We start from the raw sequence: 25,945 nt of genomic DNA, 5'->3' as shown, positions 1-25,945 counted from the left end.
GGTTCAGCTAAGATTGACAAGGATATTGCCAGGGTTGAAGGGTTTGAGCTACAGGGAAAACTGAACAGACTGCCGCCATTTTCCCTGGAGTGTCAGAGGCTGAGGGGTTATCTTGTGGAGGTTTATAAACCATGAGGTGCATGGATAGGGTAAGTAGACATAGTCTTTTTCCCAGGGTGGGTTAGTCCAAAACTAGAGGGTAGAGGTTAAAGTTGAGAAGGGCAAGATTTTCAAAGGACCTAAAGGGCAACTTGATCACACAGAAGATGATGCATGTATGGAATGAGCTGCCAGAGGAAGTGGTGGAGGCTGATACAATTACAACATTTAAAAGGCATCTGGGATGCTTATATGAACAGGAAGGTTTAAAGGGATAAAGGGCCAAATGCTGGCAAACAGGACTAGATTTATTTAGGATATCTGGTCGGAATGGACGAGTTGAACCAAAGGGTCTGTTTAGTGTTGTACATCTCTATGACAAATATGGCCGACATTTTATGCATAGCAAGATTCTACAAATAGTAGTGAAATAAATGCCAAGGTTTGGTTTTGATTAAGGGAGGAATACTGGCTGAGGATCTCATTTTCTGCTTTGTAGAATACTGAGAGATCTTGAATGTCCATTTAATCATTGCCATAATAGACCTTCATTCAATCTCCTGTCTGAAGGATACATGCAAGTCTGAATAGTTTTGACAGAGGCTGGTCCCCAGGCTGGAGAGCCCAGAATGAGGTCACAGTCAAAGGATAGGAGCTGGTCATTTCAGACCGAGATCAGGAAAGATTTCTTTACTCATAAGGTTGTGAATCTCTGGAACTCTCTGACCTAGTGGGTTGTAGATACACAGTATATTCAAGACTACTGAAACATTTTTGGATTTTGAGATTTGAGGGAATGTACAGTTGGATTCAAGGATCAGCTGTAACATCGAATAGTTAAGCAGACCCCTCAGCAATGCACTGAAATTATGGAGTGTCAATTGAAACCTCAGCTTTTTGACTCAGCAGCAAGGATACTACACAAAAACCAATTGAGATAGAAGAGAATTATTTGAATTGTTGATTTTCTTTAACTTAAGCATTTAGCTACAAAAATAAAAACTATTCATAAGCAATTCAATACAAAATCCCAAACTTTCTTAACCTCCAGCTTTTCCCCCGGTGATATAAGAACAGGTAAAAAGTCAAAGGGTAAAAGAGAATTGCAATAATGCTTGAATTTTCATAATTTATATTGTGAAAAACTCCAGTGTTGCAGTATTTATCTGAAACAATAAAATATCTCAGTTATTATTTTTCCCCACTCTTTAAATTGCATTTTAAGCTGCAAGGGCAAGGAGTCTACCTGAGTCAACAAAGGTAATTCTTCAGTCACTGGGAATGGACCAGACTAGGTGAACTTCAGCTACCCCTCCTTCCCTATCCTGCACATCATATTTTCACTTCTCCCAAATTCTGAGAAGTCAAAGAACTGAGAAAAAGTACATTATTCAGATAATCATTGAGGGACTGGACATAGGGGATGTAATTACCATGTAATGATCTATGACTGAGAATCTGGGTACAACAAAAACATAGCATCAACTGTACTCCTAACTCATCATTACAGCTCACCAAATACAACAGCAATCAATTAGCAATGTCTTCATTGAAGACCATCCAAAAAACTAAAGCAATCAAAACAAGGACAACTTTTTGTCCAATTGCTCATGCCCTTGTCAGCTGATGTTCAGAACAAGCCCTGGCAGAGTGCGTTAGCAGGCTCTACAACCACTCTTGTGCCAAGGTGAAACCCCAATATCCACAAACACAACAGAAGTCACAAAACAATGTCTGGTACTAGGAATTATGAATATTTTCCCCACTTCTCAGTCCCAGAACATGAAGGTTAATTGTAACGTTCCTAACCTTGCTCCTGTTGAAAAACCATGTAAACAAAAACTATGCCCCTAGACTAACCTGAAAAATCAAAATATCATTGAACATTACTGAATAAAGCTGAAGAACTCTTACACTCTTACCATGAAGGTCTTGAGACACGCTTGTTGGCGCCTTGACCCGTCATTAACCTGCATGAGAAGGATTTCTGTGCAAATATCCGCAAACACTTTTGTACAAACACTGTTTGGAAGGAAAAACATTTCAACAGGTTAGAACAGAAAATAAAGCCATCAGAAACACATATCAATCAAACAGTTTATATGGGCCAGTTAGACACCCACACGATTACAAACATTGAAGCCAAGTTGTCCAGGACTTTAGTGTCTTCCTCATATTCCAACTACATATTCTCGAATCAGGGAAAATAGGCACTCAATGTCAAGTAAGGATCCTAAGCAGACACGGAGGAAAGCTCATACTACTTTGCCCCAATAATATACCTCAATATCAACATTAGAAGAATGCACTTCTGTTTGACACCGACTCCATTTGCAACACAAATATCACGTTATAGCCCAACAAGATTATTTGAAATCACAAGCTTTCGGAGTTTAGCTCCTAGGTGAGGGGGCTATACTCCAAAAGCTTGTGATTTCAAATAAACCTGTTGGACAATAAGCTGGTGTCATGCAACTTCTGACTTTGTACGCCCCAGTCCAACACTGACACCCCCACATAATTTGCAATACCAGCTACTCTTACAGTACCAGTGAAACATTCAATATAGAACAGCCTCAACACCCTAATGTCAAATGTACAGACGTTTAAGGAACTCAAGTCTTTATGCAGAAGAAAATCTAACTCAAATACCAATTTATTGAAGGACACTATTCCTACAGCACTAAGAATTCATTAAACCAAAAAGCTTCTACTTTATTTGTCTTGCTACTATACCAGTTGGAGTATAAAACAAAGTCTTCAATATGGTTTTGGGGAATAATTCTTTCACACTCAAACACTGAGCATTATTTAAATATGTAAATTTTACCTGTGACAGTTTTCAAGGGCGTCTATAGCCCAACAGATCTTCTCTTCTGACTACATATGGTGCAAACACTCTGCAACATAAAGAAAAGATTATTAACAAAGTATACTTATTTGGTAATGCAGATCTCAATTATTACTGGTTCATTTCTTAAGAAAATGCATTGACCAATCAAGTTGCCAGGTTTAAACAAAGTTTGACAGCTCACATCATCCAACTGAAACAGAGTCCATTTGCTAACCAATAAGCACTCTCAATTTATACAGTAATGTAGCCTCTGTTTTGCATTGGTATTTCTTGCAATTGCCCTGTCGTTTGCAAGACCAAAAGCTTTGACAAAATGTGCTCATCTTTAGCAAAATTTTACTTATTTCAGTGGGTTTCCATTTGTGCAACACAATATTTCATCCAAAACTTTAAGGTCCTGTAAAACAGCTCTTTTGATACCCAAACAGCCATGGTCAGAATGTTGGCTCAGTGGTTAACATTGCTGCTTCCAAGGTTGCAGGTTCGATTCCACCCTCAGGTGGCTGTCTGTGTGACATTTGCACATTCTCTCGTGTCTGCCTGGGTTTCCTCCAGGTGCTCTGGTTTCGTCACAGAATCCAAAGATGTGCAGGTCAGGTGGACTGGGCATGGAACATTACCCATAGAGTCCAGGGCTGTGCAGACTATGTGGATTGGTGATCAAATACAGGGTTACATGCATGGGGTGAGTCTGGATGGGATGCCCTTTGGAGAGTCAGAGATGTACAGGATGGAAACAGACCCTTCAACTCGTCCCTGCCCCAGACATCCTAACCTAATCTAGTCCCATTTGCCAGCACTTGGCCCATATCCCTCTAAGTTGAAAATGTGTTGCTGGTTAAAGCACAGCAGGTTAGGCAGCATCCAAGGAATAGGAAATTCGACGTTTCGGGCATAAGCCCTTCATCAGGAATGAGGAGAGTGTGCCAAGCAGGCTAAGATAAAAGGTAGGGAGGAGGGACTTGGGGGAGGGGCGATGGAGATGTGATAGGTGGAAGGAGGTCAAGGTGAGGGTGATAGGCTGGAGTAGGGTGGGGGCAGAGAGGTCAGGAAGAAGATTGCAGGTTAGGAGGGCAGTGCTGAGTTGAGGGAACCGACTGAGACAAGGTGGGGGGAGGGGAAATGAGGAAACTGGAGAAATCGGAGTTCATCCCTTGTGGTTGGAGGGTTCCCAGGCGGAAGATGAGGTGCTCCTCCTCCAGCCGTCGTGTTGTTATGTTCTGCCGGTGGAGGAGTCCAAGGACCTGCGTGTCCTCGGTGGAGTGGGAGGGAGAGTTAAAGTGTTGAGCCACGGGGTGGTTGGGTTGGTTGGTCCAGGCATCCCTGAGGTGTTCTCTGAAGCGTTCCGCCAATAGGCGGCCCGTCTCCCCAATATAGAGGAGGCCACATCGGGTGCAGCGGATGCAATAGATGATATATCCCTCTAAACCTTCCTATTCGTATACCCATCCAGATGCCTTTCAAAATGCTGTAATTGTGACAGCCTCCAGCATTTCCTCGGACAGCTCATTCCATACACGCACCACACTCTGCGTGAAAATGTTGCCCCTCAGGTCTCTTTTATATCTTTCCCTATTCATCCTAAACCTATGCCCTATAGTTCTGGACTCCCCCACCCAGGGAAAAGACCTTGTCTATGTACCGTATGCATGCCCCTCATGATTTTATAAAGCTCTAAGGTCATCCTTCAGCCTCCGAGGCTCCAGGGAAACCAGCCCCAGCCTATTCATCCTCTCCCTATAGATCAAGTTCTCCAACCTTGGCAACATCCTTGTAAATCTTTTCTGAACACTTTCAAGTTTCACAACATCCTTCCAATAGGAAGGAGAGCAGAATTGCACACAGTATTCCAAAAATGGCCTAACCAATGTCTTGTGCAGTTGCAACATGACCTCCAAACTCCTACACTCTGTGCTCTGACCAATAAAGGAAAGCATACCAAACGCCTTCTTCATGATCCAATCTACCCAAGACTCTACTTTCAAAGAACAATGAACCTGCACTCCAAGATCTTTGTTCGCAACACTCCGCAGGACCTTACCATTAAGTGTATAACACAAGAACCTTGTTGAACACCTTACTGAAGCTAACTATCCCTGATCAGTCCTGCCTTTCCAAATACATGTAAATCCTGCCCCTCAGGATTCCCTCCAATAACTTGCCCACCACCGATGTCAGGCTCACCAATCTATAGTTCCCTGGCTTGTCCTGACCAACTTTCTTAAATAATGGCACCATGTTAGCCAAGGTCCAGTCTTCCAGCACCTCACCTGTGACTATCGATGATACAAATATCTCAGCAAGAGGCCCAGCAATCACTTCTCTAGCTTCCCACAGAGTTCTAGGGTACATCTGATCAGGTCTTGGGGATTTAACCACTTTTACGCATTTTAAGATATCCAGCACCACCACCTCTGTAATATGGACATTTTTCAAGATGTCATCATCTATTTCCCCACATTCTCTATCTTCCATGTCCTTCTCCACAGTAAGCACTGATGCAAAATACTTGTTTACTATCTCCCCCATATCCTGCGGCTCCACACATAGACTGCCTTGCTGATCTTTGAGAGAAGAAGGCTTTAGCCCAAAACATCAACTCACTTGCTCCTTGGATGCTGCCTCACCTGCTGTGCTTTTCCAGCACTACACACTCTACTCTAATCTCCAGCACTTTCACCGAGCTGATCTTTGAGGGGCCATATGGTGTCCCTAGTTACTCTTTTGTCCTTTAACATATTTATCAAATCCCTTTGGATTCTCCTTCACCCATTTGCCAAAGCTACCTCACTTCCTCTTTTCGTGCTTTTTATACTCCTGCTGCCTTTATACTCTAAGGATTCATTCGATCTCTCCTGTCCATACCTGATATATGCTTCCTTCCTTTCCCTTAATCAAGACCTCAATTTTTCTAGTCATCCAGCTTTTCCTTTCTCCCTAACAGGAAGATACTGTCTCTAGACTCTCATTATCTCATTTTTGAAGGCTTCCCATTTTCCAGCCAGCCCTTTACCTGTGAACATCTGTCCCCCAATCAGCTTTTGAAAGTTCTGGCCTAATACTGTCAAAATTAGCCTTCCTCCAATTTAGAACTTCAACTTTTAGATCTGGTCTATCCTTTTCCATCACTATTTTAAAACTAATAGAATTATGGTTGCAGGTCCCAAAGTGCTCCCCCAATGATACCTTGGTCACCTGCCCTGTCTTATTTCCCAAGCGTAGGTCAAGTTTTGCACCTTCTCTAATAGATATATTCACATATTGAATCAGAAAATTTTCTTGTACACACTTAAATTCCTCTCCATCTAAACCCTTAACACTATGGCAGCCCCAGTCTATGTTTGGAAAGTTCAATGCGGACATACATACACATAATCTTCACATACAATCCTCAATGAGTGATAACAAGTTACTCAAGGTGAGCAGGGGAACAGCTGAAAAGTCATAGTTCAATGCAGTGCTCAGCCTCTGTTGCATTGTGCATTCCTAATTCAAGCTTATTAGAGGGCAAACAAACTCAATCCAAAAGGTACTTTTGTTCGACATCTATTCTAAATGCAAAACCAGCCACTCTTACAGTATCAATGAAACATTCATACAGAACAGCCCCAACAACTTAGAGTCAAATGTAAAAAATACAAAATGCAAGTGACACCCATAATTTATTCAAGTGTTTTTGCATTAGACCAAGTCACCCAAGATCAGATAACTCAACAAAAGTCAGAAATCAAACTTGCAATCTATCTTCCCATATCATACCTTAATTTAACAGGATGAGTTTCATGATCTGTATCAAACATTATTTGTTTCACTGGAACCAATGTTTATAAAGTCTGAAAGACGGTGTGCTTTCCAGGACAAGATTGGGGTCAGGAATAGATTTTCTTACATACACACACCCCAATGTCTCTCATTCACACACACCACCATCCCCATAAATCACGTTCAAGAAGGATACCTTACTGTCTCTAAGTTTCTTGTTAAAGTAGAGGGGAAATTACTACCCAGTGAGGCATATTGAAATTTTAAAATTATGTTGCTAGAAAAGCGCAGCAGGTCAGGCAGCATCAAAGGAACAGGAGAATCGACGTTTCGGGCATAAGCTTCTATATTCCTGAAGAAGGGCTTATGCCTGAAACGTCGATTTTCCTGTTCCTTTGATGCTGCCTGAACTGCTGTGCTTTTCCAGCAACACATTTTGAAGCTCTGATCTCCAGCATCTGCAGTCCTCACTTTCTCCTAGTCATATTGAAATGACTGATTTTAATTCAAACTTTGATCAAAATCAGAAGCCTTCATGCTTCTAGGAATGAGCCTCTCACCATTTCCCAAAGACTGTGATGAACATTTCAAATCCTTATGCAAGTCACTTGTTTCATGCTGTATATAAATATACATACATTTTCAACTTCACAAAGCATTAACACTACTCTTTTCAAATATTTACTATTTAAATCTATGAGCAGGACAGCACTTGCTTCAACTGATATCTTTGCTTAGAGTACATTCTAAGCTATGTTTTTCTGTTATCATAAACAAACCGGATTTTGCTTGTGCACATTTAGGCCACTGACACACTTAAATAGTACTTCCCTACAATATGACAGTGACAACATTCCGAAAGTAAAATGCTTCTGGGACGATCCAAGAATTTGAATCTTGCTGTATAAACACAAACTATATACTCATGTAGGAACATATAAATTAGGTGTAGGAATAGGCTGGTCGCCCCACTAGCCTGCTCCACAATCTGACCACAGTTTCAACTTCACTCTTCCACATAACCATGAAAGAATCTCAACTATAAAAGGGAATTAAAGGCAAGATTGGATAACTTTTGAAGTGACCCCAATTCCACCTCTCTCTGGGGCAGAGAATTCCAAAGACTCACCACTCCTTTACAAAAGGTGTCCTGAATGGAAACTCTATCTTTAAGCTATGTCCCATCGTTCTAATCTCCACTAGAGAGGGAACTGTCCTTCCAGTAACCATCCAGTCAGGTTCCCTCAGAACTTTGAATGTGTTAATGAATACAGGCCAATCTGTCCAACCTCCCTGAAAGCAACCTCACTCCCAAACCCAATATCAGATATCAGTCAAGTCAATCAATCAGTTATGAACTATTTCTAACAGATTTACATCCTATTCTACATAAGGAAACCACAACAGTATGCACTACTCCAGATGTGGCCTTCATACAACTGTAGCAAAATATCCTTATTTTATATTCCATTTGCCTCCCTGATCACTTGCTGCATCTCCCCGCCAATCTTTCATAATTCATTTGCCAGGACAGCCAGATCTCTTTGTACCTCAGTTCTGCAATATTAAATGTAGCAAATTAAATCTTCAATATTACATGGTTCTGTTAAATTATATTTATTCAGCTAAATCGTGTCTGTTGATGGCAACGTACTTTGAAAACACTGTCCTAACAGTTTGACATGCTTTATGAATAATCTTTTAATTCACCACCTCAAATCTTTCTCACCAGTGACAGTCTTTTACCATGTGTACTTTGCAATGATGCTGCAAGGTTCAAAATATCTTTACAAATTTGGAATGGTAAAATCCATACTTGTACAGAGTTCTTTCCATAGATCATTCTAGGCAAATTTCCCACTCCCACTATTACAAACACTGCAATCCCAGTGACAATACCACATATATTAAAAGCAATCTACAGGGATTAAAAGGCAATGCTTGACAATTTTAAATCATGCTTTGAATTAATCTGTTTTTGAAGAAAATTGAAATTCTATCATTCATTGCTGACCATCTCCTGTGCAACACAAATTACATACACTGGGGTACAAGGAGTTCAAGAATATTTTCCCACATTTGTTGCTCAACTTATTCCAAATGTTATCAACAAGCCTCAACATCTCCTTCATTCTGCTACCAGAACACCATGGCTGCAGTGCGCAACATCTATAGGGTGCTACAGCAGTTTAATTTAGAAAAATGTGAAGTGTTGCATCTTGGTAAGGCAAATCAGGGCAGGACTTGTACACTTAATAGTAAGGTCCTGGGTGTGTTGCTGAACAAAGAGGCCTTGGGGTGCAGGCTCATAGTTCTTTGAAAGTGGAGGCACAGGTAGACAGGGTAGTGAATGCAACGTTTGGTACACTTGCCTTAAATGGTCAGTACATTGAGTATAGGAGTTGCAATTGAACAGGACATTGATTAGGCCACTTTTGGAACACTGTGTTCAGTTCTAGTCTCCCTGCTCTAGGAAATACATAGTTAAACTTGAAAGGGTTCAGAAAAGATTTACAACAATGTTGCCAGGGTTGGAGGGTTTGAACTTCAGGAAGAGGCTGGGGCTGTTTCCCGGGAGTGCCAGAGGCCGAGAGGTGACCTTAAAGAAGTTTTTAAAATCATGAGTGGCATGGATAGTATGAATAGACAAGGTCTTTTCCCCAGGGTAGAGGAAAACTTAGAAGGCATAGGTTTAAGGTGAGAATGGAAAGATTTAAAAGGGACCTGGGGGCAACGTTTTCATGCTGAAGGTGGTGCTTTACTGGAATGAGTTGCCATACATGCTGGTGCCAGCTGGTACAATTACATTTAAAAGACATCTGGTTGGGTACATGAAGAAGGATTTAAGAGGTATACAGGCCAAATTCTGGCAAATAGTACTAGATTAATTTAGGGTATCTGGTCAGCATGGATGAGTTGGGTCTGTTTCCGTTCTGTATGACTCCAGGCTCTGTAGCAACTAGCCAAAGCTTTGTTGATAGTACCTCCCAAACATACACTACCTACAACCTATTACTTGATAGTCACATGAAAATCAAGTTTCACTGTAGTCAGTCATACCTCCAAAGTCTGCAGTATAAATATTGCTCATCATCTCTTTCAAGGCAACTATACTTCAACAGAAAGTACCAGTTTTGCGAGCAACACTCAAATCCAAAGAGTCAAATTTGAAAAAGTTAAATTAATCTTGTAGTTATGACTATTTAACTATATATAAAGTACAATTATTCCTCTGCCCAAAGTCAAAAATTACTACTTCTAATTTTCAAGTGATTCGTTTGAAGTATTTTAAAAAGAATGGTTCTATTGGTTTGTCTACCTACTTCTAGACTACCATTTGTTTATTTCACATTCATTCCCACATTCATCTTGACCACACTACTTCTAATTATCACAGCACACAGTCCTTGGAACTAAGGAAATTAAAATCTGTATGTAACAAGTATGAATGAAAAAAGTTTAGTCATGACATTTTATTCACTTTCCCAAAATGCTAACTTTACCTATTTCCCACTATATCACGTAACCAGATCTTAGCCACATTTTTGGCAACAGGTACCAGCTGCTGATTTGTCACATATATAAAAATATGCTGCTCGACATCTCGCTTCTCGTCTTCATAACCCCATTCCTGATTTCAGCAAACAACTGTGAAGCAATGTTGTAGTCTTACGTTCTTTATCTGGTTAAGTATCTGATATGTTCTCTCTTCAATGACACCCACATCATTTATTCTTGAAGTTAAAAAGGGTATGGATTACTATGATGAATAGTTGATATGGATAATAGCTTCATTCACTCTGGAGACCACTTTTTTATTTAAGCCTATCACGAATCCCAGTGAATCCATTAAATCACCTCAAGAAGGCAAAAACATCAGAGCAAAGTCTCCCACGATGATGATGATGTCCTGTGAATGCTCTCCTTGATTCCCAAAATAGTCTTGTGCACATGCAAATGATTACTTTCTACTGACTGAGCTGAAGAATACACATTCTGGACTGGAAACCTCAAATGTTAGTATTTTATTTACGATTTTCACCAGTGGCTCTGAAACAGGGCTTTTAAATTTTCATTTAGCAAAGGTAGTGTTTGGCTGAGCTCAAAGAAAAAGGCAGCAATTCAGTTTTGACTCCTCCTGTTTACTGTGCAACGATACCAGCTGAAAAACATATGCAGCTGAATGTTGCATGAAGACTATACTGTATCAGTCAAATAATACGACTATGTTTTCATACAAGGTTCATTCTCAGAGAATGGCCATTTAGATGAAGTACCACATCCAGCGTGAAGTTTATGAATCAATACTGTAGCAGGTAAAGAGGAGAAAAGAAAGTGGAATCCATATTAAAAAGGAAAAGAATGACATGGAGCAACATAGAGGTGGTGTGCAAGGATCCTAGAAATAGAAGAGGGACAATATCTAGTATTAAAGTGACAAATACAGATTGTTTTAATCACTATACTTAAGAGCAACTTCTGAGACAGAAGTTGTGTCCTTAAAAGTTACCCTAATATGATCATTAAATGCAAAAATCCTGTAATGTTGTAAATGCAAATATAAACAATGCACAGTGAAATAAAATCACGTTTAAAAACAAAACATTACACTCAATTACTAATGCAGACCACGTCTCCAAACAGGTTGGTTTTCTCTTAGGGAATAAAAAGCGAAACTATTTTGTTATACAAATTTGTATAGGTAAGGATCTAATAACCAAGATTCTTCCTAAATATGGCTTGTTTCTATGCCCACAACCCTTTGCCACCACCTTAAGGAAGGGTACTTTTTTTTAAAAAAAATCCATTGTATATTCTTTTCATTCCATTTTAACGCTCACCCATCTCGAGCGCGTGTCTCAACCAATGAGACAACGGTAAAATAGGACAAAAGACCGCTCCATCAGTTGAAAGCCAGCAAATATTTGGGAGAGGAAAACAACAACAAAACATAAACACACATGAAAACGCACACACAGCGGGAACTTGAAAAATGGCAACAAAATTCTGTCTCCCTCTCTCTGTAGTAAAACAGTTTTCGCTGGGTGCTGGGGTCCTGGCGACTGGTCGCTCGCAGACATCGCCTCCCCAAAACACAACACTGCTTTGCATACGCTTAATTGCTGTCACACACACTTGGCAGTTTGCCCACCTCATAACCAAGCAGACTGCAGTCATTGGAAGGTGGGAGGAGGCGGAGAAGGAAAGGGAGCAGCAACCTGTGCAGTTTTCACAACACTGTACTGAAAGAATTATGACGAGGGAACTGTTCAGGAGAAAATGGAGGATGGAATTGAGTGTTGCAGTGCAGGCAGAACTTTATTAACCCCTTGGCTGCCATAGCACAGGCTTCAGTTTGAATTAAAATACATATTCAGAGGGATTTGTGAACAAACCATAAGCTACCTTTATGTATTTCAGCTAAAATCAAGATCACCTCCTGGAAATAAAAATTCTCGGTCAAGAGAGAGTTTGATCTCAGTTTTTCTGAGCCTAAGCAGGGGCATATATCAATTATTATTCCTACTGAAAAAGGGTACTTAAGCTTTGGGACAAGAATAGAATTGGGCTTAATTATATGTGCTTCATCTACTCCCCACTTAAAGATGAACAATGGCCAGCCTATTAGCTAAATTACACTTCCAGGTTGACTATCTCCTTTTTCTTCACCTCTAGACAATCTTTGAATGTGGACATGTTTTCATCTCAACCACTGACAGTAAAAATGAATTCTATAGTTCTAATCCTGCAAAGAGGATTCACTTGTTATGTGTTCCAAACCCTACATTTAATCCTGTAGCTGTGGCATGTGCCTCAAAATCCTTCCACATTTAGAAGCAAATCTGCATCGATTTTGTCTCATTCTCTTTTTATTTAAACTGCTACTGTACCACCCCATGATCTGCTCTGTTCTAATAAGAAAATAAGAATTTCCATGTCTTCCTTCATATGTGCACCTTTTCAAAATTCCACAAATATGGAAGTTAATCTGACATAACTTTCACACATTTACCAGTCTACTAAAAGCCTAGGAACAGCACAATATCCAAAACAATTACAAGAAATAGCAAGCAAAATAAGCATTAACACCCAGAACACAGGAGTTTGTACTGAAGCACCATTTCTTTCATGTTTTATACTGCATTGAAAGATAAAAATAATAATTGTTATTTTTAATTTCATTATTCCCAATTAACTCTGAAATGCTCTGCTGAAAAATATAAAATCATAAGACTTCAATAAAGTTAGGAAACCATAGCCCAGGCTGATGAAAACCACCCCACACACTGCTGGCTGCAAAGACTGGATTAAATTCAAGGTTACAGGGGTACAAAGTATATGGAACCAATTATCCAATCTTTCTACTGTGGGAACTCTCAAAGTTATTCCTAAATTTTACAGTTTAGGAGATTATTATTTGGCTTACACTCATGTACACATACATGCATAAAGCAACCAGTTAAGTGCCATCTAATTCCCCCATATGCATTAACATGTGGAATTTTAAGTTCCCTTGAACACTGACAAGTTTTTAAAAAAACAAATATTATGTGTTAATTCAGAATGCCAAAGAATGCTAACCTACTAAACCAGCTAATGCTCAAATTTTGAAACAATGCCACTGAGCTGTTTTAGAATGGCAGGACTAACAAACATGATCCCAATTCACAAAGTGTGAATGCCTGCATACTCCTTTCATTCCGTTCAATGTTTTGGGCGAAAGGATTCTCCTCTGCATTCTTTGGCTTTGTATACTACACAAACTGACCCAAACACACATTTCTCAAAAGAGTCAGAGCAAATAGTAAAGTTACCATAGGGCTGCTCTCTCATTAGAAAAAGATAACTAGTGGTGAGTTTAACCCAAGAGTCACCATCTCTCAGGGGAGGGAAGAAGTTGAGAAGGATAATGCGTCACAGTAGCCTCAGCCACTGCAGGAATTGAACCCATGCTATAGAGATCACACTTCATAGCAAATGAACCAACCAAGCTAACCAACATCCACATCAACATAATACACTGATCTGAAGTGGTGTAGATGACCCTTCATTCAATTCTTGCCCCATCTATAATTAGCTGACCTTAGATGATATGCACATGGATAATGGTGAAAATTCCATTATTATCGAGCAAGCTGACACTCACTATTTACGTTCACATAACTCTGCAGTACTGACAGTGTGTTACACTCTTGGGACATTTTAAATGTTAAATCAAGGCTGGGTCTTCCCTCTCAAGTAGACTTAAAAGTTCCCATGACACTATTTCAAAGTAGAGCATGGAAATTCTCGTCAGTGTATCGGTTAATATTCATCCTAAAGCTACAATCACTAAAACAGATTACTTAGTCACTGCCGCAATATGGTTTGCGGAACCGTGCTTAAATTGGCTGGCATGTCATGCACACTACCAGTACAACCACTTCAGATACACTCAACTGACTGCAAAATATTTTGGAAAATTCTGAAGTCATGAAGTGTGAATTCTTCTTCACACAAAACAAACAATCACTTGAGCAAGAGACTGGACATCAGCCACCAACCATGAAGCTTGTACCCCAGGAGTCAACACATTCAGAATAGGGAAAAAAAAGTTAACAGAACAAAAAAAAGACTCCAAATTCATCAATACCTTACAAGAAAGATGCAACAGTAACAGTACTGGCCATCAACCAAAACTCTACACCTAGGGATCAGGCTAAGAACTCAAGACAACCTTTTAACTGACATCATCAAATGCTATTTTAACAAAACCCAAAAGCAACCAACAATGAGACAGACAGGTGACCCAAATGCCAAAGCAAGCAGATGCTCGGATACAAAGGGTGTGTGCTACTAAGTTTATCATCAAAACTTTAATGTAAACTGGAAAGTGATCACAAGGTGAAATAGTGAATTTTGCTAATAATTTTTGTACTGTATTATAAATCACAAGAAGTACAATGAAGTAATTAGGTTACGGCTCATGCACCTAGCTTCTAGTATAGTGTCACATTTTATGAAAGTATGAAAAAGCAGAAGGCATATCAAACAAGAATGCAAGAGAGAGGCGACAACAACAAGAAGCAGGAAGGATGATTTTCTTCTCAACTTTCAATATTTTAATATTTAATTATTGCATAATTTCTCTCAATTTATTCTCACTCCAGATATTGTGTATTTGTGGCTCTGTCATTGGACTAGTACTATAACAGAAAGGTTCAGGTTAATGTTGTGGGGTCATGGGTTTAAATTCCAACACAACAATGGAACGATGAAATTTAAATTCAATTAATAATTATGGAATTGAAGACTAGTTTCACGGTCACCGTTACTGATACTGTCAATTGTCATTTAAAAAACATTTGGTTGCACTTTAAGAAGGAATTCTGGTATCCTTACTTGATCTGGCTTATACGTGACTCCAAATTCTGAGCAGCCTCTGAAATTAATTGGCTAGCTTTTACAAAGGCTAATAATTACATTCAAAGATGTGCCTTTCGAGATGACCATATGCCAGAGAAGATTTAAAGAAATGCATCTAATCAGAATCAAAAGTCTAGTGTATTGCTGGAGCCACAATTATTTACAATATGTATTTAATAACGAGTAACAGAATATACGATCACCAATCTTGATGACAAGATAGATGGAAAGGTAAATAGTAAGGATGACAAAGTCTACAGAGAGCTATAGACAGGACAAGTGAGTGGACTAAAACTTGGTAAATAGAATAATTGTGGGGGAAAAAAAAAGGGAGTTTCGGCACTTTTGCAGGCAAATAGACCTGAATATTATTTAAATGGAAAAAGACTGCAGATAGCTGTAGCACAGAAGAGCATGAGATTCACTGTGCACAAATCACAAAAAGCGAGCATCCATGTTCAGGAGGTAATAGGGAAGATAAATGAAATGTTGGCCTTTATTTCCAAAGAAGTGGAGTTGAAAAGCAGGGAGGTTTTCCTAAAACAATGCAAGACACTAGTTAGCCCCTAGTTCGAATACTATGAACAGCTGTGGTCCCCTTATGTAAGGAGAGATAATCTGCCACCGGATCTCTAAGTTGATACAAACAAAAGAACTGCAGATGTTGGAAATGAGAAACAAAAACAAATTGCTAGAAAAGCTCAGCTGGTCTGGCAGCATCTGCAATGATTGAACTGAGCAAAGAATACAAAGTTACAGCTGCCCAGGTGGTGTACAAAAGCATGATCAGCATTAGATTTGAACTTTGAGAAGTCCATTCAGCAGTCTAGAAGGGGAAGAAGCTGTTCTTTAACATATTGGCATGTGTATTTAAGCTTTCCTATCTTCTGCCTCACTGAAGAGGTTGGAAGAAATCATAACCTGGTTGGGTGGGGTCTTTGACAATTTGGCTGCTTTTCTGTGGGATCTCGGTAATCCAAGATGGAGGATGAGAGAAAAAAAAGGTGGCTGTAAGAGCTGCTCCTTTTTTGGAGGAACTTTAGATTTTGGAGGTAATTTCTTCGAATTCCAGGAGCAGCAATTACTATTTTATATGCTGTTGCAATGTTTGACCCAAGGAAATAATGAGGAAAGAGATCAATCGGAGACTGGTACTGTTGGGAAAAGGAGCAAGTCAAACAGTCAGGGCAGGAAGGAACAAGGCAAAGAACAAGGTAGGGCTGATCAATTAAACTGCATTTACTTCAATGCAGGGAAGGCAGATGACCTCAGGGCATGGTTAGGAACATGGACTGGGATATCATAGCAATCACAGAAATGTGGCTCAGGTATGGACAGGACTGGCAGCTTAATGTTCCAGGATACAAATGCGATAGGAAGCATAGAAAGGGGGGTGGGGGGGGGGGCAATAGAGGAGAGGGAGTGACATTTCTGATAAAGGCATAGCATAACTGCTGGACTTAGGGAGGATATTCCTAGGAATACATCCAGGGAACTTATTTGGGTGGAACTGAGAAATAAGAAAGGATCATCTTATTGGGATTGTATTATAGACACCCTAATAGGCAGTGGGAAATTGAGAAACAAATTGAGGAGATTGCTGTTATCTGTAAGAACAATAGGGTGTCCATGGTAGGGGATTTTCACTTTCCAAATGTCAACTGAGACTGCTATAGTGTAAAGGGTTTAGATGGAGAGGAATTTGTTAACATTACAGAAGGTGCAAATCTTGACCTACTCTTGGCAAATAAGGCAGGGCAGGTAACTGATGTGTCAGTGGGGGAGCATTTGGGGGCCCCATGGCCATAATTCTATTAGATTTAAAATAGCGATGGAAAAGCATAGACAAGACTGAAAACTTGAAGTTATAATTTGGAGGAAGGCTAATTTTGACTGTATTAGGTAAGAAAGTTCAAAAGATGAATGGGGGCAGATGTTCACAGGTAAAGAAATGGCTGGAAAATGGGAAGCCTTCAAAAATGCGATGACAGTCCAGAGTCAGTATATTCCTATTAGGGTGAAAAGGAAAGATTGGTAAGTGTAGGAAATGCTGGATGACTAGACAAATTGGGGTTTTGGTTAACAAAAAGAAAGAAGTATATGTCAGGTACAACCAGAAAAGGCCAAGAGATTCCTTAGAGGAGTATAAAGACAGAAGGAGTCTACTTAAGAGGGAAATCAGGAGGGCAAAAAGGGGACATCAGATAGCTTTGGCCAATAGGGTTATAAGGAGAATCCACAGAGATTTGATAAATACATTAAGGATAAAAGGGTAACTAGGGAGAGATCAGCAAGGCAGCCTGTGTGTGGAGCTGGAGGAGATAATAAGCGAGTATTTTGAATCAATGTTTACTGAGGAGGAGGACATGGAAGAAACGGAATGTGGGGAAATAGATGATGACATCTTCAAAAATGTCCATATTGCAGAGATGCTGGATGTCTTGAAACACATAAAAGTAGATAAATCCCCAGGATCTGATCAGGTGTATCCTAGAACTCTGGTGAGAAGTGAGGGAAGTGATTGCTGGGCCCCTTGCTGAGAAATTTGTAACATTGATACTCACAGGTGAGGGGCCAGAAGACTGGAAGTTGGCTATTGTGGTGCCATTATTTAAGGTGGGAAAGAAAATTCAGGGAACTATAGAGTGGTGAGCCTGACATTGGTGATGGACAAGTTATTTGAGGGAATCCTGAGAGACTGAGTTGATATGTACTTGGAAAGGCAAGAACTAATTAGGTATAGTCAACATGGCTTTGTGCATTGGAAATCATGTCTTAAAAACTTGAGTTTTTTTGAAGAAGCAACAGAGGATGGATGAAAACAGAGCGATAGGTGTGATGTATATGGACTTCAGTAAGACATTCGACAAGGTTCCTCATGGGAGACATGTTAGCAAGGTTAGATCTCATGGAAAATAGGGGGAATTAACCATCTGGACACGGAACTGGCTTGAAGGTATAAGACAGAGGGTGGTGGTGGAAAGCTGTTTTTCAGACTGGAGACCTCTAACCAGTGTTGTGTGCCACAAGGATCCATGCTGGGTTCACTGCTTTTCATCATTTATATAACTGATTTAGATGTGAACATAGGAGGTATAGTTGGTAGGTTTGCAGATGACACCAAAATTGGAGGTGTAGTGGACAGCAAAGAAGGTTATCTCAGAATACAATGGGATCTTGATCAGATGGGCCAATGGGCTGAGGAGTGGCAGACGGAGTTTAATTTAGATAAATGAGAGGTGCTGCATTTTGGAAAAGCAAATCTTAGCAGGATGTATACACTTCATGGTAAGGTCCTGGGGAGTGTTGCTGAACAGAGATCTTGGAGTACAGGTTCACAGTTCCTTGAAAGCACAGTCACAGGTAGATAGGATAAGTGAAGGCAGCATTTGATCTGCTTTCCTTTATTGCTCAGAGCACTGATTATAGGAGTTGCGAGGTCACGTTGCGGCTGTACAGGATGTTGTGAAATTTGAAAGGGTTCAGAAAAGGTTTATAAGGACATTACTAGGGTGGGAGGATTTCAGCTCTAGGGAGAGGCTGAATAGCTTGAGGTTGTATTCCCTGGAGCGTCAGAGGCTGAGGAATGACCGGATAGATGTTTATAAAATCATGAGGGGCATGGACAGGATAAATAGATAACGTCTTTTCTCTGGGGTGGGGGAAAGAGTTCAGAACTAGAGGGCATAGGTTTAGGGTGAGAGAGGGGCAAGACATAAAAAGGGACCCGAGGGAAACTTTTTCATGCAAAGATTGGTGCGTGAATAAAATGACCTTCCAGAGGAAGTGGTAGAGGCTGGTACAATACAGCATTTAAAAGACATCTGGATGGGTATATGAATAGGAAGGGATTACAGGAATATGGGCCAACCGCCTGCAAATGGGACTAGTTTAGGTTAGGACATCTGGTCGGCGCGGACCAGTTGGACTAAAAGGTCTGTTTCTGTGCTGTACATCTCTATGACTCTATAAGAAGTGTAGATGGAATCAATGGATGAGAGTTTGGCTTGTGTGGTGGTTTAGACTGTGTTCACAACTTTCTGTAGTTTCTTCCAGTCCTGGGCAAAGCAATTTCCATACCAAGCTAAGAAGCACCCAGATAAAATGTTTTCTAACTTGCATTTGTAAAAGTTGGTGAGAGTCCTTATGGACATGCCAAATTTCCTTAGCCTCCTTAGGAAGAGGCATTATTGTGCTCTGTCGTATGATCGGTCCAGGATAGATTGTTTGTTATCACCACTCCCAGAAATTTGATGCTCTTAACTCTCAGCTCCATTGATGTTGGTAGGGGCAAAGATGATCAGCTCTTTGGTTTTGCTGATATTGTGGGAGAAATTGTTATCTTTGTACCACAACACTAAGCATTCTATCTTTCCTGCTGAACTATCAACTCCTCCACGAGTAAGAAGAAAATTGAGAAACAAATATGTACGGAGATCTCCCATAAGCTTAATCAGGTTGTAATAATGTGGGATTTTAATTTTACAAACATTGACTGGGGCTACTATAGTGTTGAAGGTTTGGATAGTGAAGAATTTGTCACGTGTTCAAGAAAATTTTCTTTATCAATATGCGAATGCTCCTACTAGAGGAGCAAATCTAGACCTTCTTTTGGACAATAAGACTGAAGTTAAGGTGGGTGAACACTTTGGCAATCATAACTCTATTAATTTCAAAATGGTTATGGAAAACGATAAGTCTTCCATAAAAGTTAAAGCTTTTAATTGTAGTAAGGTAAATTTTAATGGTATGAGGCAAGAACTTTCTAAAGTTGATTGGAGTAGACTGTTTGCAGGTAAAAAGATGCCTGACAAGTGGAAGGCTTTCAAGGATGTGACGATAAAAGTTCAGAGGCATTTTGTTCCTGTTAGAGTGAAGGGTACATCTAGTAAGATTAAGGAACAATGAACGAATAAAGCTATTGAGGTTCCAATCAAGAACAAGAAAAAAAATATTTTATTAGATATTGACAACTTGGTTCAACTTAATCTCTAAATAAAGTGTGTAGGGGCATTCTTAAGAGAGAAATCAGGAAGGCAAAGAGGGGATATGAGATATCACTGGCAGATTTGGTTAAGTGTAATCCAATGAGATTCTGTAAATATATTAAGAGCAAAAGGGTAACTCAACAGAGGGTAGGGCCTCAAAAATTTAGGTTGTCATCTTTGCATTGAACGCCAGGAGATGTGAGAGATACTAAATAAATACATTTTAGCAGTTTTTACTATGTAGAAAGAAATGGAGTCTAGAAAATGCAGAGAGATAAGCTTTGATGTTTTAAAAAACAGTTCACATTACAGAAGAGGAAGTGCAGGAGGTCTTACAGAATAGAAAGGTGGATAAATCTCTGGAACCTGATCTAATGTATCCCGGAACGTTGTGGGAAGGAAGTAAGTTATGAGACTCCTTGCAGAAATATTGGCATCACCTGCAAGTACAAGTGAGGTGCCTGATGATTGGAGGGTGGCTAATGTTGTACTTTTGTTTAAGAAAGGTTGTAAGGAAAAATCAGGGAACTAAAGACCTTAAGAGTTAGACTTCGGTTGTGGGTAAATTGTTGGAAGTGATTGTAAAAGATAGGATTTATGGATTTTTAGAGGGAAAAATTGTTTAGCAATACTCAGTATGATTTTGTGAGAGGAAAATCATGTCTCAAAAAAATTGATTGAGTTTTTTGAGCAAGTTACCAAAAGTATTGATGATGACAAAGCAGTTGTTGCTTATTTAGAATTTAGTAAAGCCTTTGACAAGATTCCACATGGTGCCTTAATTAGTCAAGTCACATGAGATTCTGAATGAGCTTGCCAATTGGATACATAATTGGCTTAAAACCGCAGGAGACAAAGTAATAGTGGAAGGTTGCTTTTCAGATGGAGACTGTGACCAGTGTTCGACATGGATCAGCTCTGGATCCTCTTTTGTTTGTCATTTATATACAGAGGAACCTTGATTATCCAGCAAGATCGCAAGGTTTCAATGCTTGGCTAAACTAGATTATCCGGCATTTGATTAACCTAACGAAATACTCCAGAAATACTCCCGATCCGTGTCCTTCAAGATTGCTCTGTAAATTATCTGGATGAGAATATAGAAGACATGGTTAGTAAGTTTGCAGATGACACCAAAATTAGTGGCATAGTATACAATGAAGAAGGTTAGCGAGTTTGGAGAAGATTTGTTGTTCAGGTTAAGGTTCTGGATGCAACTTTTCTCACTGAGCTGGAAGATTCGTTTTCAGACTAGGTAACATCATGGAGCCTCTGATGAAGCGCTGTTGCTATGTCCCACTTTCTATTTGTGATTAGGTTTCCATGGGTTGGTGATGTAATTTCCTGTGTTGGTGATATCATTTCCTCCTCTTATTCTCAAATGGTGGTAGATAGCGTCCAAATCGATCCTTTTGTTGATAGAGTTCCATTTGGAATGCCATGCTTCTAGGAATTCTTGTACATGTCTGCTTGGCTTGTCTTAGGATGTCCCAGTCAAAGTGATGTCCTTCCTCATCTGTACATAAGGATACTAGTGATAGTGGGTCCACTATTCTGGCTTTTCGAAAAAAAATCAGAGTTAATTAATTGGGTCCAGTGACCCTTCCTCAGAATAGACTTCTGAGGAAGGGTCATTGGACCTGAAATGTCAACTGATTTGTCTCCACAGACGTTGCCAGCCCTGCCGAGCTTTCCAGCAATTTTTGTTTCGTCGCTATTTTGGGTTTAGTGTCAGAAATTACCAACTTACTGCATTTAAATGCCCCCGTTCCCATCCAAGTGTCATGCTTGTGAGCTAGCCAATCATATCCAATTAGCATACAGAAGTTAAAAATCGATTATGCACCAGCTCACGGTAGAGCTGAAGCCAATTTGGAAATCTGGAAACTATTAATGTGTATATCATAGATGTGGAAATAAAAGTTGATATTATTGAGCAGGAAGATAAACAATTGTACTCAGACAACAACAATAAAACACATGGTAGAGGAGTATAATATGGCTGAACATAAAATTCGAGCAGCCAAAGAAAAAGTTGATTCATAACGATACGACTCTAACTGTGCCAATTATCACAGGTGAATACAAGAAGTCTCCAAGTCAGATTTATTTATGCAAAATTGACTTGTTATCACCTATCAGTAACTGCACTGAACACTAGAATAATGTTTGAGTGGAATAAGGTATTGCATCCTATTACTGGCCACTGGCAGTAGTCAGAAGGAACACATTTCCCTGATGGGAAGAGACTGGCTTCAGAATACAGCTGTTTTTATGTCACAACATTAAGAAAAACATTTCTTGCTTAAGCAGAGAAGAAGTAGATCATAAAGAGAGATATGCTTTTAAATGCACATAATGTTTTATAACTCATTTCATCCCTTGCAACCTGAGAGACATCCTGATTTAGGTGCTTCAAACATAATTTATTCTCTTAATTCAAAGTTTTAACAGAATCATGTTTGGATTTACTGTTTCCTAAAAATCATTTTTCAATTGTCATCGCTATTAAAATTCTCATTAGAAATACATCAATGCAAATTGTCCTATTAAAAAGACCTAGAACACCACCAAAATGTATGGGCTTACTTAACTGGCATTATTTATAAATTTTTACTATTTCCAATAATTGGATGTATTCTTCAGTAGTTGGCCTCTCCCAGAAAGCCCAGGTTAACTTGTCATAATCCTTGTAATGGCAACAATGGATCTATATATATTTTAAAAAATTAAATTTAAAAGGCATCCCCACCCAATATGGATCTCAAGACAATGATTCTGGAGTAAGAACCACATTAACTAACAAATGAGCTCACCAGGAATTGGAATCTTTACCACACCAATGCACCAGCCTTGAACCAGAAAAATGTCATGGCTCAGTTGTGCACATGCTGGACACAACAGCGCAGCCCAAGTGCTCACCCACAACTGCTTGTGACATCTTGTCAGTCAGCAGCAGTTACATTCTAAGAAAATATAGTTAGACTTGGCCAAGTTATTTACATTAGGATCAGAGTACATCTGACATTAACATGTCTAATGGCCTACACTTTACAATAATCAACAAGCCAGGGAATCAACATTCAATGAAGAGCAGAGGGGGCATATAAGGATTATACTTAATAATGAGGTACAAAACTTGTTTAAGCTACAACATAGGACCATTTGTATGCCAAACCAGAGAAGCAGGCTGTGATAGACAAAATTAAGTGATCCACACACAATGGATCAGATTTAAGCTCTGCAGTTGAGTGAAGATCTGCTTTCTAATTTAGCCAAAAGAGAAGTATTTGGTAAGACAAATTTGTCAATCAATTAGAATTAATTGAGAAGAGCAAAGAACTGTGTATTATGCTTTCATGCAACATGGTGACTGCAGTGTTCCAGAGCATAGTGAATCAGGTATTCAGTGGGATAAGAGTAGTATGCTGCTTTTAGATAACACGCTAACTAGTAGTTAGTCAGAGAAAACACACTGCGGGGATGAACAAAGTTATAACTCAACTTCAAGATCACAGGAAAGCTTAAAAAACATTTTGTTCTTGGTGTAACATACCCAGGTACCAAACAGATGAAGGTATCCATCTCATGAGAAGACTAAGAGAATTTTGAAAGCAGAGATAACAGACAGCAAAGAATTTAATACATTCATTGAGACTGTTGTGTCTTATCTTAAGTTCAACTGCATTCACTCCAATGCATCAATTGCTCAAAGAGCAAAAGATTGGGAGTGGTCTGTAGAGTGTCAAAAAGCATTTAAACAAGACAGTACTGACTACCAAAGTTGTTTTAGTCCACTGTTATCCCAAGAAGTAATTGATTTTAGGTTATGATGCTTCGCCACAAGGGTTAGGGATACTGTTATTACCTCACATAATACTACATAGTATGGAAATAACTAAAACATCTGTTTCAAATTATTTTAACAACGTCAGACAGCAAAGTACTCAAGTTGAGAAGTTTCAGCGAATTTTGAGAAGATTTGGAGAGAAGGTTTGAGAAGTTTCAGTCAATGAAAAGCAGATAAATGTTGAATAATGCCTAATTTGGGGCATCACAAATGTAAAACTTGAGAGTTTAAAGATTTGGCTTGCCAGATTATTATTTTATCCCAACATATATGTTTAAGTCAGAAGAGTGTCTGGACCCAGGCTCAATTCCCACCTCGGTCTGTGTGGAGTTTGCACATTCTCCCTGTGTCTGTGTGGGTTTCCTCCGGGTGCTCCGGTTTCCTCCAACAATCCAAAGATGTACAGATGAGGTGAATTGGCCATACTAAATTGCCCATTGTGTTAGGTGCATTAGTCAGGGGTAAAATATAGCGTACGGGAATGAGTCTGGGAGGGTTACTCTTTGGAAGGTTTATGTGGACTTGTTGGGCCAAATGGCCTGTTTCCATACTATAGGAGATCTTTAAAAAAGTTTGAAATATCTGAGTCATACACATTCTAATACTGAATACTGTCACAGCATCAAAATAAATGATGGTGCAGAAAGAAGGGTATAGATGTTGAAAAGCTCTTTATGGAGTTTATATAAGATGACAAATTTGGCATTAATTTCCATATTTCTCTTTGAACAATCTGAACATTTTCCTGCTCTCTTATCGAACAACCCTCCAGACTACAACAGGTTGCTCATCTTACGAATTAGTATTTAAATATGCCACTGAAACAAGATTTGGTTTGCTTAAGATGAAGTTCAAAATCGCCCAATACCAGGTTATAGTCCAACAGGTTTATTTGGAAGCACTAGCTTTCGAAGTGCTGCCTCTTCATTGCTTCAAAAGCTAGTGGTTCCAAATAAACTTGTTGGACTATAACCTGGTGTTGTGTGAATTTTAACTTTGCCCACCCCAGTCCAACACTGGCTCCTCCAAATCATTGCTTAAGATGGACACCAGCAGAAAAGTAAATGATAAAGCAGCTGAAGCAAAGATGAATCATGATACATGAAACATTGACAGTTCAGTACTGTCAGAAGGTCATGGTGAAAAACCAGGGCGAAAAGGGAAAGTATGTAATTTAAGATATTGTAAAGAGATTGGTTGCTTTTACATATCTTGAAGAGAGATTCTGTCAGTGTCTTGTAAACCAGTTGCTTCAAAGAGGAAATCTGACAGAGGAACCCCCTATATAGTTCAAGTTCCTTTTACAGTTCCAAGTGAAAGTTAGAAAACGAAGTGAGAAACCCAAAGGAACAAAAAGCTTACCAATATCACAGAATTCATCGATAGGCAAAGTGAGTCAGGGTCTTTGAGTAAAACAAATCACTGTCACAGTCAAAACCATTTAACAGAAGAATCAATAGTCAAATTTAAATCAGAGATTTTGACAGGATAGAGCACATGGATAGAAATATCAGAAAGAAAGAAAAACCAAATAGGTTAAATGAAGTTATGTAGGCAAAAGAATTTTTTTTTATAAATACTGACCAAATACCATTTTCCATGAAACACATACTAGTATGCATGTCAGTCTCTCAATATCAGTCATATGCTTTGGTTGTCTCTACGTTAACAAAAAAAATTGTACCACTTGCTAAATTTCAACTGCTGTTAACATTGATTTCATTCTATTATATCTGGGAAATTAAGTGGATTAAAAGATAAAATAGTATGTACAAGATTTCTTAAGTGGATAGGGATTGCAGCTTACTGCAAAATCTAGATATTTTGTTACATTGCCCTCTATTGAGGTATAAATAAAGTTAGCGCAACAAGAGCAGCCTACAGTCATACTCATTACAATACAGTACATTAAGATTGTGGGTTTCAATCCCACTTCAGAAACTTGGTCACAAAAGTCACACTCCAATGCTGCACTGAGAGGGACAA

General features: G+C 39.3%; 1 protein-coding gene across 5 annotated transcripts in view; it reads right to left on the bottom strand.

Annotated features, from left to right (window-relative positions):
- tnrc6ba (trinucleotide repeat containing adaptor 6Ba) overlaps positions 1-25,945 on the bottom strand; it is a 210,812-nt gene that overhangs the window by 171,520 nt on the left and 13,347 nt on the right. For 2 of the 5 annotated variants that reach the window (XM_060849553.1, XM_060849554.1), the window contains exons 2-3: positions 2,930-2,999; positions 2,022-2,121 (exon numbers count right to left, since the gene is read on the bottom strand). In XM_060849553.1, coding sequence (XP_060705536.1) covers positions 2,022-2,075 — 54 coding nt within the window. In that variant the 5' untranslated portion in view covers positions 2,076-2,121; positions 2,930-2,999. Of the gene's footprint in view, positions 1-2,021; positions 2,122-2,929; positions 3,000-25,945 lie in introns of those variants that run through there. The other 3 variants (XM_060849557.1, XM_060849556.1, XM_060849558.1) reach the window with 2 other exon arrangements.

This window comes from Hemiscyllium ocellatum, chromosome 33 (assembly GCF_020745735.1).
Source record: "Hemiscyllium ocellatum isolate sHemOce1 chromosome 33, sHemOce1.pat.X.cur, whole genome shotgun sequence".
Taxonomy (NCBI): Eukaryota; Metazoa; Chordata; class Chondrichthyes; order Orectolobiformes; family Hemiscylliidae; genus Hemiscyllium; species Hemiscyllium ocellatum.
The sequence above is the reverse complement of the archived record's forward strand: the minus strand, read 5'-3'. Positions and strand labels throughout refer to the sequence as shown.